Source organism: Anabrus simplex, chromosome 14 (genome assembly GCF_040414725.1).
Source record: "Anabrus simplex isolate iqAnaSimp1 chromosome 14, ASM4041472v1, whole genome shotgun sequence".
NCBI lineage: Eukaryota > Metazoa > Arthropoda > Insecta > Orthoptera > Tettigoniidae > Anabrus > Anabrus simplex.
Window position 1 is genome coordinate 21,998,647 of NC_090278.1, and position 14,874 is coordinate 22,013,520.

General features: G+C 41.1%; 1 protein-coding gene across 2 annotated transcripts in view; it reads right to left on the reverse strand.

The window, feature by feature from the left end:
- The window catches only part of LOC136885766 (zinc finger protein 211), a 196,595-nt gene that overhangs the window by 23,446 nt on the left and 158,275 nt on the right, over positions 1 to 14,874 (reverse strand). For both annotated transcript variants that reach the window (XM_068230215.1, XM_068230216.1), the window contains one exon: positions 9,447 to 9,505. In XM_068230215.1, the coding sequence (XP_068086316.1) occupies positions 9,447 to 9,505 (59 nt within the window). The remainder of the gene's footprint in view (positions 1 to 9,446; positions 9,506 to 14,874) is intronic.

The window sequence follows — 14,874 nt, forward strand, 5'->3', positions numbered from 1 at the left end:
CATTCCCGGTTGCCAGCGTTTTGCCCCAGTGTGCTAAGTTGTTTTAGACTGGAAAATTAAAGGACGCAAAAGCATCTTACAGTCCATATCTTTGCTATTTTAAATTTTAAGATTAAGTTTGATATTTATTTGCTGTTAACGAATTTTAAGTCAAATTTAATGGGGTTTAATTTCAATTTGATTTAAAGATCTCTAAATAACATAATTTCTCAATATGCAGTGTTTTATACATAACTGCCTCTTCAGATCCTAGATGGGTTGAGGTAAAATGATAATAGTTTAACATTCTTTCTAAACATTCAAGTGTCTAAATAAATCAGATTTTGCATTCTATGTATTTCAAAGAACCGTTGTGACGGACATCATTCACATGACGTGAAATCAAATATATATATAATTATAATATTTTGTGTAACGAATGCAATCAGGTAGAAAGGACTGACAAAAATATATATCACAAAATCTTCCTCTTCTTCATGTCCCATTTCCAGGTTTCACTTTCGTTGGGTCATGGACCAGAAGTGAGGATTTCCTTCGCTTTCTGGACTGGATTTATGTCGTTCCTTCCATGTTCTCACTGAAGTTTCTTTCACGTATTAGCTCTTACGAAATTCTCACCACACGCCCAAACCATCTCAGTTTGTCTGCATCTATATTACTTTGAATTTTTTGTATTCCTATACCATTCTTAATTTTGTCATTCCGAATTCTCTCTCTCCTATCTTCTATCTCCAGCTCCATGTCTCCATATTTCACCTTTGCCTCATTCACCATTTTGTCTATAACCATTGTGAATAACAATGCTGACATCAAACTTCCTTGTCGCTCAATAGCTGCAGTCGCTTAAGTGCGGCCGGTATCCAGTAATCAGGAGATAGTAGGTTCGAGCCCCACTGTCGGCAGCCCTGAAGATGGTTTTCCGTGGTTTCCCATTTTCACACCAGGCAAATGCCGGGGCTGTACCTTAATTAAGGCCACGGCCGCTTCCTTCCAATTCCTAGGCCTCTCCTATCCCATCATTGCCATAAGACCTATCTGTGTCAGTGCGACGTAAAGCAAATAGAAAAAAAAAACTTCCTTGTCATAGTCCACTTTCATTCTAAAACCTCTCTGTCTGGACATTTCTGCAAACATCTTTGTATATTGTTTGCACATATTCTATCATTTTACTGCCAAATACTTTCTGTTCCGTTACTTTCCCTACATATCCTCCGAGTACATAAACTTTTTCCAAAGCTAGAAATGTATTTCAATTTGGTTAATACTGAAGATGTAGTCTAGTATTGATCTTCCATTTCAAAAGCCCCATTGCTCTTCTCATAATTGTCCTTCCAACTTTCTTCTCATTCTCTTTTCCAGTACATTTTCAAATATTTTTGCTACCTGAGATGGTCATGAAATGAGATGGTGTAGGTTACTCTAGACACCTCCTAGTTCATGAACCATGCGCTAAGGTTGAGTGGCCTAGTAAGTTGGCATGAGAGTTGGGACAACAGTTGCTATGGAAAAGAAGTGGGCATCTCAGACATATTCTGATTCACGACCCTTCTTGTGTTCAGGTGACCAGGACCACACAGTACACCAATGGTCCCTAACCCATTAGAAAATAGACCTCACTAGGACTATATGTAAGAATTCTAGCACCCAGCTCCACAGAATTTATCAAGCTCAGAGCATTTTAAGCAGGGCATAGACCTATGCGAGTAACAGAGTCCCACTTCCATTTGACAGGTGCGGAACAACTTAGAAAAACCACTTGGCAAGTGAAATGGAATTTGATGGGGAGCTATAAATATTACTGGGGCTTGAGGAGAAACAAAAGTAGAATTGGCTGAGCCAGGATAGGGAATGCATCTGGATACATCAGGAGTTAATTATATTATCTTAATTATATTAATGTAAGGGGAGATAACAAGGAAGAAATGAGAGATAAATACTGAAACAGGAACGGCAGGGTACAGGGTAGGACTGTTCATCAGCAATACTATTGCCTACAACACAGTTTCTGTTAAGCACATAAATGAATGAATGATGAAGGTAGATTTGGCAGTTGGAGGACCTAGAACAAGAAATGTTACAATGTATATACCAGGTGAGGGTGCAGATGGGGACGGAGTTTAATGAAGCACTAAGTGACGTTGTACTCATGGTAAACGGCAAGGATAAGGCAGTGCTAATGATTGATTTCAATGCAAAAGTTGGTAATGGAACTGAAGGATATGAAAAGGTGATGGGCAAATGTGGGAATGATATGGAAGCTAACTGCAATGGAAAGACTTTACTGGTCTTCTGTGCTAGTATTGGATTAACAGTAATGAATGCATTCTTTCAGCATAATGCTATTCACCGATGAAGAAGGGAAGGTAGAGGTACCGGATCCATAGTAGATTATGTCGTAACTGTCTTTGAATTCAGAAAATATGCGAGGAATGTGCAGGTATTCTGGGAATTTTTTGACAATACAACCAGTATCTAATATGTAGTGAACTAAGTATATGTGGGCTTAGGACAGAGAAAATGAAATCTGTCTGCATATGAATAAGGATAGGAAATAACCAGGATGAGGAAATAGAATGAAGTACATGGATATAATTAGTGAAAAGATACAAACAATAGACAGTAAGCAAATTCAAGATATAGAAATATTTTGCATAAACCAGGTGAACTCATTATAGATCCTAGAGACACACCGGGCTGCTGAAAGGAATATTTTGAATATCAGTATAAAAGTAAATCTTTCTGGTGGTGATATGAACAACTCAGCTCATGGCAAAATTGTGCAATTGCACATATCTATAAAGAAGAGTACAGGATGAATACCGACAACTGTTGAGGTATTTCATTGATCAGTGTACCAGGCAAGGTATTCACTGGCATTCTGGAAGGGAGTGAATGAACCGGGCTTGATAATAAGTCGGATGATAAACAGTGCGGTTTCAGACCAAAGAGTGGCTGTCAGGATCAGATTTTCAGTACGTGCCACACAACTGAAAAATGCTACAAGAGGAAATGACAATGATATTTATGTTTCATAGATCTATAGAAAGCACATGGCAGAGACCGAGGGAAAAGATGTTTGCCATACTGGGGAACTATGGCATTATTTGTAGCTTATGAAAATCAATCAGAGGCATTTATGATACCAGTATAGTTATAGTTATAATACCAATATGCACTAACTATGCATATTGGTAGGTGTGCTATTTACCAAGTGATGAGCCCAAATTAGCACAATAGGGTAAAATGCTGGCATCCAAGAAAGAGTTACCCGGACAATTTATAACATCAAACAATTGACCAACTATATTCGTATTATAAATGTACTCATTCAGGGCAAATATTTAGGCTCCCTATGGGAATCACAATCTATAACAAAGTCATTTATGTTGACAATTTGGCTGCAGTGAGAATAGGTGGTAGGACTGAGTTCTTGGTTTGAGGTATTAACAAGGCTGTAATCTTTAACCTCTGTTGTTTATAGTTTACAAGGATCATCTCCTGTAAGGTAATAAGCTGCAGGCCGGGATTCCAGTAAGTGAAAAAGTAGTGAGCAGTTTGGCTTTTGCTGATGACTTGATCTTAGTGGCAGATTGTGCCAAAAGCCTAGTCTAATGTCTTGGAACTTCGAAATAAGTACAATGAGTATGGTATGAAAATTAGCATTTCCAGGATTAAATTGATGTCAGTAGGTAAGAAATCTAAAATAACTGAATGCCAGATTGGGGGATACAAAGCTGGAACAGGTAGTCCAGTAGTCCCCTAGTCCAGTTAATTCCTGGTAGGTGCTAATATGGTTCCTCTCCAATATCTCGGTCAATCCTCCACACCACATTCAATACCATGGTCCAATCCAAGCTGTTCATTTCTAAACCAATCCACCTTGTACTTGGTTTCCTGGTGCATACAGTGTGTCACCCTCATCAAGAACTCCTGTTTGCTTACGCCTTGTGCTCTATCACCAGGTACAGTAGGGTGCACATCTATGGCGGCTCAGTCAGCGAGTTGATCCCTCCTTGGCTCTACACTTGATAATGACTGAAAGAGCTTTGTAATCTACACATTCCATTCTCATAATGACACATCATTTTTGCCTTTGTACCACATACAAATTCTTCTCTAAAATTAATCTTGTCCTGTACGTAATGAGAGACTTGTGTGATGAATGTACTCAATTCACTGACATGCCCATTGCTTGCTCTGCTGGCTTCTATCAACTATGATAAACACCAGCACTGCTTCACATAAGTTCATACCCTGGTTAAGTAATATTACTGGTGGTACACACATCTCATTCTCAGAGGCTGCGACATACACACTTCCATATTGATTTGTATCTCTATGACTTCTCAGCAGATCTAGTGGGGAATTCAATTCTTGCCTCATGGCTCTACGAAGAGTCACAGTGTGTGGTGAGAGTGTAAGTTGCATCTTGTAGCAATAACAGGAGTTCTGAAATGAGAAGTAACTCGCAAATAGTAGGAAAAAGGACAAAAGTTATAATTTATGCCATCTTACTATGTTAGCCCTCTCCCACGGACTATCTCTGACTCACTGTTTGGTGAAATCTAGAGTAATAATTTGCTTGTCATGCATATTTGTGTAGTACCTTCACTAAATAATTAATTCTGTAAAAACCACTTAAGATATCAGTTACAAGTTTTGCACCAAGGGAAAATACACTATACTTTCCATAAAATGATACAATGAGACCACTTAATTACACACAGGAACACCCAAGATTGGAACGATACTTCAAGAAGCATCCAACATTGTACAAGTTGATGTTAAATTGCTTGTATTTAAAACAGTCTGAATTGCTCGAACTGATGCTAATGGAGATAACGCAGGTCTCCACTCTGAATTCCCGAATTTATTTCATTTCCAGCAACTGTTGGATAAAGATATTTAGATAGCAAATCGTACTGTCTCTCGGACATACAAATGATAAATTATTCTGTCATTAATGCTTTCGCGGCCCGTACTTAAAGACATGATACTGTGTAGGCTTTTGGGCTTATGCTGTGTCAAGAAAATAAGGTGAAATTCTTAACGTTTCACAGGGAACTGTGCTCTGCGTCCTCAGTAGAAATCTCGACTGTCCACGAGAAAGGCTTCTTAAACAATGACACTTTAAATTTGGAACGTTATATTAGAAGTGGAAAATGGTACGTTCATTTGCCCCAGATGGCCCCCAGGACGTGGCAATGCTAGTGTTCGAAGCGGATGCTGACTGAACCATCACAATCAGTCTAAGCGGTTCACATAACGTGTTTGCGTAACACATGACATTGGCAGGTGTATGGCATAGACATAAGCCTGCAATGAAACATCTGGCAACGAGGAACATAGGAATTTGGAAAACACTGAGACGAAATAACAATAATGAAGGGACCGGGAAGGGAACCACCTATGCAAATTCTTAATGGCTGGCAACCAGGTATTAGTTAATTGATAGCCGGTGTCCCTGTTGAAATTGCTAGGATTTCCATGTATTTCCACAGCTTCCCATATAATCCTGGACCTGTAGAATGTCTAATGTGGGTAAGAGCTCAAGCATCTTTGAACATGACATCATGACCCGACGATACAGCGTGCTCAGCTATGGCCGATTTGTCTGGTTGGTTGAGACGAATACTACGTTCATGTTTTTTGATACGGGCACCAATGGACCGGCATGTTTGGCCGCTGTATACCTTACCGCAAGTAAAGGGGATTTTGTATACCCCAGGATGTAAAAGTGGGGACAATTTGTCCTTGGTTTTACTCAGACTGTGAGCAATTTTAGTGGCGGTGCCAAATACGGTTTTAATATTGTGTTTGCGGAGGATCTTGACAATTCGATCTGTGGTGTTGTGAATATAAGGCAAGTAGGCAGTTCCCTTCACTTCTTCCTTCTGTGAGCTTTGCTTAGTCGTTTCTCTGGTATGTAGGGCTTTATGAATCTGAAAATCACTGTAACCATTACCCTTGAACGCGACTATGAGCGTGTCCATCTCCACCTGGATATGTGATGGCTCACAGATTCGTCTTGCTCTCTTGGCAAGTGTCATGAGAATGCCTTGTTTTTGTGCTGGATGGTGGTTGGAATCTGCATGAAGATAGCGATTTGTGTGGGTAGGCTTACGATAGACGGTGTGTCCTAAGGAGCCGTCCGGTTTCCTTCTTACTAGAACATCCAAGAAAGGAAGGCATCTGTCCGACTCCATCTCCATAGTGAATTTTACTGATGGATGTTGTTGATTTAGGTGGTTTAGGAATAGATGAAGTTTCTCAGGACATTCTGTCCAGACCACAAATGCATCATTAACATAACTCCACCACATCATAGGCTTGATGGGCGCCGAAGCAACAGACTCCTCCTCAAAATGCTCCATAAACGAATTAGCCACTACGGGCGAAAGTGGACTTCCCATAGACACTCCGTTCGTCTGTTCGTAAAAATTCCCACCCCACAAGAAATAGCTGGCCGTCATGCAGTGGTAAAATAGCTTGGTAATATCCTCAGGGAACAGGTGTTTAATGAGAGACATGACCGAGTCAATCGGCACTTTAGTGAACAAGGACTCCACATCGAAACACACCAAAACTGCATTAGGTTGAACGGTTATGGTTGACAGCTTGTTGACGAAATACCAAGAGTCCCTGACGTATTATTCAGTACGTCCTATGTGTGCCTGAAGCAATTTGCTTAGGTATTTAGCCAAAGCATACATAGGAGAACCTATCGCACTAACAATAGGTCTGAGGGGAACAGTTTTTTATGGATCTTCGGCAGTCCATATAATCTAGGTGACACTGCATCCCCTGGGGACAGATGTTTAGCCTCCTCTTTTGGAATTGAAGACTGCCCTAAGAGCTTCACGGTGGCTTTGGATACATGAGTGGTGGGGTCAAGTGAGCTCAGTCTGTAAACAGGCTCTGACAATATAGCCGAGATCTTATTCATATACTCATCAGTGTCCATAACCACTGTCACATTAGCCTTGACAGCTGAGAGAATGGTCAGTTCAGAACCATCTCTAAGTTCCTTCAGAGCTCTCCTCTCGCCTCTTGTTAAACTGGGCGCGGGTACAACAGCAGACCTTATGAGTCTCACACATTTCTGTCTTAAATCCTCAGCCACATCCATAGGTAGTTTGTGGATGGCTGCCTCAACTGAAGTAATTAACTCCTCAGTGGGGGTTTTAGAGGGAGCGACAGCAAAATTAAGACCCCTAGCTAGAACTGCTGTTTGCTTCTTGTCCAAGGATTTCTTGGAAAGACTGACGACAGTTTTACTAGCATACCGGTTTGTGGGAGAGACCGCCTGTTTCTGAGCTAGATGGAGGAAACATGCTGGTCCATTGGTACCCGTATCAAAGAACATTAATGTAATATTTTTCTCAACCAACCAGACAAATTGGCCATAGCTGAGCACGCTCTATCGTCAGGTCATGATGTCATGTTCCAAGATGCTCGAGCTCTTATCCACACTAGACACTACAGGTCCAGGATTATATGGGAAGCTGTGGAAATACGTATGGAAATACATAGAAATCCAGGGAACCGCTTAAACTGATTGTGATGGTTCACCTTCCGCTTCGAACGCTAGCGTTGCCACGTCCAGGGAGCCATTTGGTGGTGAGTGAATGTACCGTTTTCCACTTCTACTACAACGTTCCACATTTAAAGTGTCATTGTTTAACAAGTCTTTCTCGTGGACAGTCAAGATTTCTTCTGAGGACGGAGAGCACAAAATGTTAAGAATTTCACCTTATTTTCTTGACACGGCATAAGCCCAAAAGCCTATACAGTATCATGTCTATAAATTATTTTTCACTGAATGGGATTGGAAGATAAATTGACATTTGTTGCAATATTATGTAATTATGTAGAGGCCCATGGACTCAAACAGAATGAACTGGATGATTATTCATTGCTATTCGCTTTACGTCGCACCAACATAGATATGTCTTATGGCAACGATGGGAGAGGAAAGGCCTAGGTATGGGAAGGAAGCGGCCGTGGCCTTAATTAAGGTACAGCCCCAGCATGTGCCTGGTGTGAAAATGGGAAACCACGGAAAACCATCTTCAGGGCTGCCGACAGTGGGGTTCGAACCCACTATCTCTCGATGACTGGATACTGATGGAAATTCTAAGTTCCCATGGAGAGAATTAGATTCTTTTCCACCAATAGAGCATATCAAAAATCAGATACTGGCCGCACTTAAGCGACTGCAGCTATCGAGTTCGGTACTGGATGATTAAAATTGATAATTATGTTTTGTCCATGTAGGCCTAATACTTTAACAGCAGACAGCACCTGAATGAGCTTTTCCTATCCTGTGCAACATACCATATTTTGATTTTCCTCAGGTTCATCTCCTGACCCAACTGTTTCCCACACCATTCTTATTATCATACCTACAACTTCAAACTCGCTACCATTGCATTCATCAAATATTAATGTAATTTGTAACAAATATCTTCTTAACTCCACTGTGTTATGTGCAGCCATGTTGCTGCGATGTGTTTACATTCAATCAGCTGTCTGTTCTATCTAAGAAAATGTGTAATGAAACACCTTATTTTAGCATTCTATGCATGTTAGTTGTATCTAGGAAGCATAGGGAATTCTCTGGTTCCTAAACATTATATGTTCAACAGACAGATGGCAGAGGAACTTGGTTTGAAAGTCAAGTACACTCTACTACGCAACCCGCGGGAAACAATGTGGGACTCCAGTATGCTTTACTACACAACCCGTAGGAAAAAGTTACTTTGCCAGATGAATTAATTCTGGATGTTGGCCATGTGGTCTAACACTAGTGAGCCTGGTACTTATCAGGAGGTCCCCAGGTTTGATTCCTAAGCAGGTGAGGGAGTTTTACATGGACCAAAGGGTTGATTTGAGGACCACTCAGCCTACATAAGAAAAACTGAAGACCTATATCACAGTGACATAGAAGCCCTGGTACAGAAAGCCCAGAATAACAGCCAAGAGGATCCTTTGGGCTGTCTACATGTCACATTGTAATCTATAAACCTATGTGCCAATCAATGGTTGATAAGGAAGTCAAGGCTCATTAAGGATGTAATGCCACTTTTTCACAAAGAGAACAGGGCTTCATTTAAAGGTAATCCTAATTAGAAAAAAGAGGCAGATCGCTTCTTGGGTAGCACTGGTTCTACAACCATGCTTCTCTTACAGCCTGTTGCATTCTGCTGCTGACTATGCAGCAAAGAACCAAAAGTGCTGTCATCACTGTTAGAAGGCAGATCTTTCATCTAGAGTACCATAAAAATATGAAAGCTGTAAATTCCAGCTCTAGTTTAAAGGAGCAAAAATAATACTGAACACCAACAAAGACATGTCAAATGGAAGAAAGCTCCTTTTAAAATGAAAACACCATTGCATAAAAATAGAAAAATAAAACCAGTTCCATTAATGAGATAATTACTTACGCACAGGAAGGAGACTTATTCAAGACACAAGCTTCATTCTCTGCTTCTTCTTTCACATCCTATGGAAAGACAGAGAAGTTTCATAATTCTACAAACTGTTAACACCTTAGAAAAGGAGAATCATACACTGCCTGACAGAGCAAATGCAACACCAAGAAGGAGTGGTCAGAACTTTATGCCAATTGCAGGGTAGACTGACGTCATTGAAGTATGCTCATGATGCGAAATGCGCCGCTGTGCTGCGCATGTAGCGAACGATAAATTGGACACGGCGTTGGCGAATGGCCCACTTCGTACCGTGATTTCTCAGCCGACAGTCATTGTAGAACGTGTTGTCATGTGCCACAGGACAAGTGTATAGCTAAGAATGCCAGGCCGCCGTCAACGGAGGCATTTCCAGCAGACAGACGACTTTACGAGGGGTATGGTGATCGGGCTGAGAAGGGCAGGTTGGTCGCTTCGTCAAATCGCAGCCGATACCCATAGGGATGTGTCCACGGTGCAGCGCCTGTGGCGAAGATGGTTGGCGCAGGGACATGTGGCACGTGCGAGGGGTCCAGGCGCAGCCCGAGTGACGTCAGCACGCGAGGATCGGCGCATCCGCCGCCAAGCGGTGGCAGCCCCGCACGCCACGTCAACCGCCATTCTTCAGCAAGTGCAAGACACCCTGGCTGTTCCAATATCGACCAGAACAATTTCCCGTCGATTGGCTGAAGGAGGCCTGCACTCCCGGCGTCTGCTCAGAAGACTACCATTGACTCCACAGCATAGACGTGCACGCCTGGCAAGGTGCCGGGCTAGAGCGACTTGGATGAGGGAATGGCGGAACATCGTGTTCTCCGATGAGTCACGCTTCTGTTCTGTCAGTGATAGTCACAGCAGACCAGTGTGGCGTCGGCGTGGAGAAAGGTCAAATCCGGCAGTAACTGTGGAGCGCCCTACCGCTAGACAACGCGGCATCATGGTTTGGGGCGCTATTGCGTATGATTCCACGTCACCTCTAGTGCGTATTCAAGGCACGTTAAATGCCCACCGCTACGTGCAGCATGTGCCGTGGCCAGTGGCACTCCCGTACCTTCAGGGGCTGCCCAATGCTCTGTTTCAGCAGGATAATGCCCGCCCACACACTGCTCGCATCTCCCAACAGGCTCTACGAGGTGTACAGATGCTTCCGTGGCCAGCGTACTCTCCGGATCTCTCACCAATCGAACACGTGTGGGATCTCATTGGACGCCGTTTGCAAACTCTGCCCCAGTCCCGTACGGACGACCTACTGTGGCAAATGGTTGACAGAGAATGGAGGACCATCCCTCAGGACACCATCCGCACTCTTATTGACTCTGTACCTCGACGTGTTTCTGCGTGCATCGCCGCTCGCGGTGGTCCTACATCCTACTGAGTCGATGCCGTGCGCATTGTGTAACCTGCATATCGGTTTGAAATAAACATAAATTATTCGTCCGTGCCGTCTCTGTTTTTTCCCCAACTTTCATCCCTTTCGAACCACTCCTCCTTGGTGTTGCATTTGCTCAGTCAGTGTATAATTTATAGAGAAGGTCAACACAAAAGAGAAGATATACATGATAAGTACAGATGGCAAATTTTAGCATTTTTAGCACTTAAGCAAGATGTGGAATTCAATGGAAGCTATCAATATAATGATGGGGCATATGGAAGGAAAGAAAGAAAGAAAGAAAGAAAGAAAGAAAGAAAGAAAGAAAGAAAGAAAGAAAGAAAGCTGAACTTGCTGAGTTAGCTAAAATGCCCCTCAATGAATTTGGAGTCAATGATGTTCGAATAGACAAAGGTAAAGAGGAAGAGATTATGAGTCTTCTTAACAGGTGTCAAAAGAGGGAGGGCAAAGTGTGGAGTGGGATCATTTATTAGAAAAATTATAGCACAAAATACAGCTCTGTTAGGTATGTAAATGAACAAATGACGTGGATAGATTTAGCAGTAGGTCAGATCAGAATGTCTGTCTTAGTTTACTCTCTGTGTGAGGGTGTCAATGAGGATGAAGTAGGCAAGTTTCATAAAGCACTGAGTAATATCACAGTCAGGATCAACATCAATAGTGTGATGGGTGAATTCAGCCTGAGAACTGGAAGTTGAAGTGAAGGATATTACAAGGTGATGGGTAAATGTGGGCAAATATGGAAGCAAAAAAAGGAATGGGAAGCATTTCCTGGAGTTCTGTGCTAGTATATGACTAAGAGTTATGAACACATTCACCAAGCATAACGCTGTTCATCACTACAGACAAAGGGAAGAGACATCGGATCCATAAGAGATACTATCAAAACTATCTTTAACTTCAGGAAATCTGTTAAGGAATGTATGGTTGTTCTGCAGTGAACTCAGCATCACTAAGCCTAGGACAGGTGAAGTGAAATCTGTATGCAGAAGAATAAGGGAAGAGAATCTCTGGGATGAGAAAATTAGAGAGAAGTACACAGGTGTATGATCAGGGAAAAGTTCCAAATAATAGTCAGCACGTTCAGGATATAGAAACAGAAGGGTTGTAACACAGGGATGCTGTAGTAAAAACACCACTGAAATACCTTGGATCAACAGTGTATGCTAGAAAAAGCCAAACATTTTGGTGGATTGATAAACTCAAGGAACCTTGTAAATATAAAAAGAAGGCTTATCAAAAATGGCTCCAAACAAGAACTCATGGGAACTGAATGTAGATGAAAGTAACTGAGTAAAACAAATCTATATGGCATTCTAGAAGAAATTATGGGAGAGTTTGCAAAAACAGAATTGTAAAATAAGCCTATGAACAGATACCATATAGACTTCAAAATGCCTCTTGATAGCTGGGCCTTGCCCCAGCTAACAGAGTAAAAGCACACACCTATGGTTAACAAACCAGGTTGTGAAGAAGCAGGTTCAAACTTCTTTCAATTTTACTCTTTATTACAGCAAGGATAGTAATTAGGTACCAATGAAGATGGGCATTATTTATACTTCATATATCAGTAGTACACATTGTCAATCGGTCCACAGTAGTATTAAGGGAGATTTTCAAGGAGAGTGTGGTTAAATGACCAGGAAGATACCCGAGTTCGAATCCCTGCATTTATTAACAGTGCGAGATGCTGAAAGGGGCAGTGTACATCAATAATCCCCACGTAAGAGAAGAACTCTTTCATTCATTCGTTCATTATCATTTTACACCATTATGCCTTTCAGCGTTAGTCTGCAAACAAGTGATGAAAATCATTTTTGTCCGTATTGAAAGTTTTGTAAATATATAGGAAAATATTTAAAATTTATTTCCACCTATTCAATACAATACAAGATGTTGGCATTTAAGTTAAAACATTTTTCAAATATGAGACATGTTTCGCCTCTTACTGTGAGGCATCTTCAGTCACTAATCAAAACCTTATTACTTTTGTCAAACAACATTTCAATATTCTACAGCTATTATAAAAATGTTCATGAAACAAATAAAAATCTAATATAATGATAAACTCATATGTAGTTCACTTGATGAATAGGACGTCATTAGATAGTACAGTAGTAGGCTTCAAGCCATCATCTGTACATCAGCTGACTTCCTTCTTACAGAAGATGGTTGATCGCAACTGCGAGCTCACTGCATTAGCTTTACTACAACTTGATTCAATCTCACTTACTATATTACCGTCCTGGGAGAACACACAACCTAAATACTTGAGATTATCGACCTCTTCTAGCTTTGTATCAACAAACTGACATTCAATTCTATTGAATTTCATACATACTGACATCAATTTAGTCCTCGAAAGGCAAATTTTCATACCATATTATTTGGGACCTATTTTCAAGTTCCAAGGAACCTTGTCTTGCTTCGTCCAGCAAGCGCTTCCCATTCCCATTAGTTTCCATATAATCCCTACTTTTACGAATCACCCATTCATACACTGCAGGCTTTCGGCACAATCTGCCATTAAGACCTAGTCGTCACCTTAGGCCAGACTGATTACTACATTTCCACCTAACTGAAACCCTCCCTGCCACTTTATACCTTTCAGCGGACGATCCATGTAAACTACGAACAGCAAAGGTGAACGATTACAGCCTTGTCTAACCCCTGTAAGTACCCTGAACCAAGAAATCATTCTACCACTAATTGTCACAACATAAATGCCTTTGATTGATTTTTGTACCGGTTGGTACACCTATACGCCGCACATTTGAATTTTCCGTCTTAAAGTACTCCTCTACAGCTAAAACTCTGAACTTTAAAACTGAATCAATTCAACCATTTATCAGAAGATGTCACTGTGTTGTTTTTGTTTACTAATTATCAAGAAGTGTGGACATTCACTCACAGATGTCTCTACCAAAAACTATGATCATGCACCCTGGTGCGAAGTGATGGAACTTTTTTGAAGATTTTTATACTCATAAGTTTTCCTATAACTAAATTTTGTTCTTTCATTTGTTGGTCGGCAATATAAATCTTTTCTTTCCGCCAGTTTTGAAGTTAGCCAATCAATAATTTCTGTCATTAATTTTCAGCCAATTGTGTCTTTTTTGCCCAATTTTTTTATGTGTAAATTTTTGTTAGCCAATAAATGCCTGTGGGTGTGTCTTAATTATTCATGAAAGGTCTCAAATCTTCCCCGAGAGTATAAAAACTGCTGATTTTCATGTCTCTCAGCCACTTCAACAACATCTAGCTTAGTGTATGGAAGTATAGCAGGGGGCGGGTAGCACCTCTTACTTCGGGTAGCAGCTCTTCAACAAAGGTAATGGCCTTTCAACATCTTTATTTCTTGCTAGCTCAGCAGTTTAGCCCTCGGGGAAGGTCCGAAACATTTTCAATGTAACCTACCTCTCTAAAAATGTAATAGTGCCAGCTTATGTGAAAATTTCTTATTACTTTAACTGTAAATCGGGAATAGAGAGTGCTTTACCCTCTCGAGCTCCCCTTCATTTTTGATTTGAGGTGACTACATTTTCATAACTGATTTCCTACTCTTAATGTACTAAAATTTTCTTACACGAGTCACCTCCCTAGTGTGGGAATAGCCCCTGTTTAATCGGCCTAGTGCCCCTTTGGTTTTAACATGTATTCATGCAGGAGTGCAAGTACACACCTCCATTCTTTTTGCATTTAGGGATTTTTAAGTTAACCTGTTAATTTTCTATATAGGCCCAGTAGGCTGGGTACTAGATACCCCTGTTTCATTATAAGTTGTGCCTTGATGGCAATCATGTGTAAAAGTCTGGTATTGCCTTTAATAGGCTTGAAAGATGGAGAGCGTGTCAGCTCTTTCTGGTATATTTGAAAGGTGTCCCTAGGAGGCTTGACATTACTAGGTGGGAGCAAGTGCTCCATGTAATTAGGGGTTTTCTGCCCTTTGGTAAATTGTGGTTGTGATCTGAGAGCTCAGGAATTATAAAACTTAGGGCTCGTAGCCCAGATCTT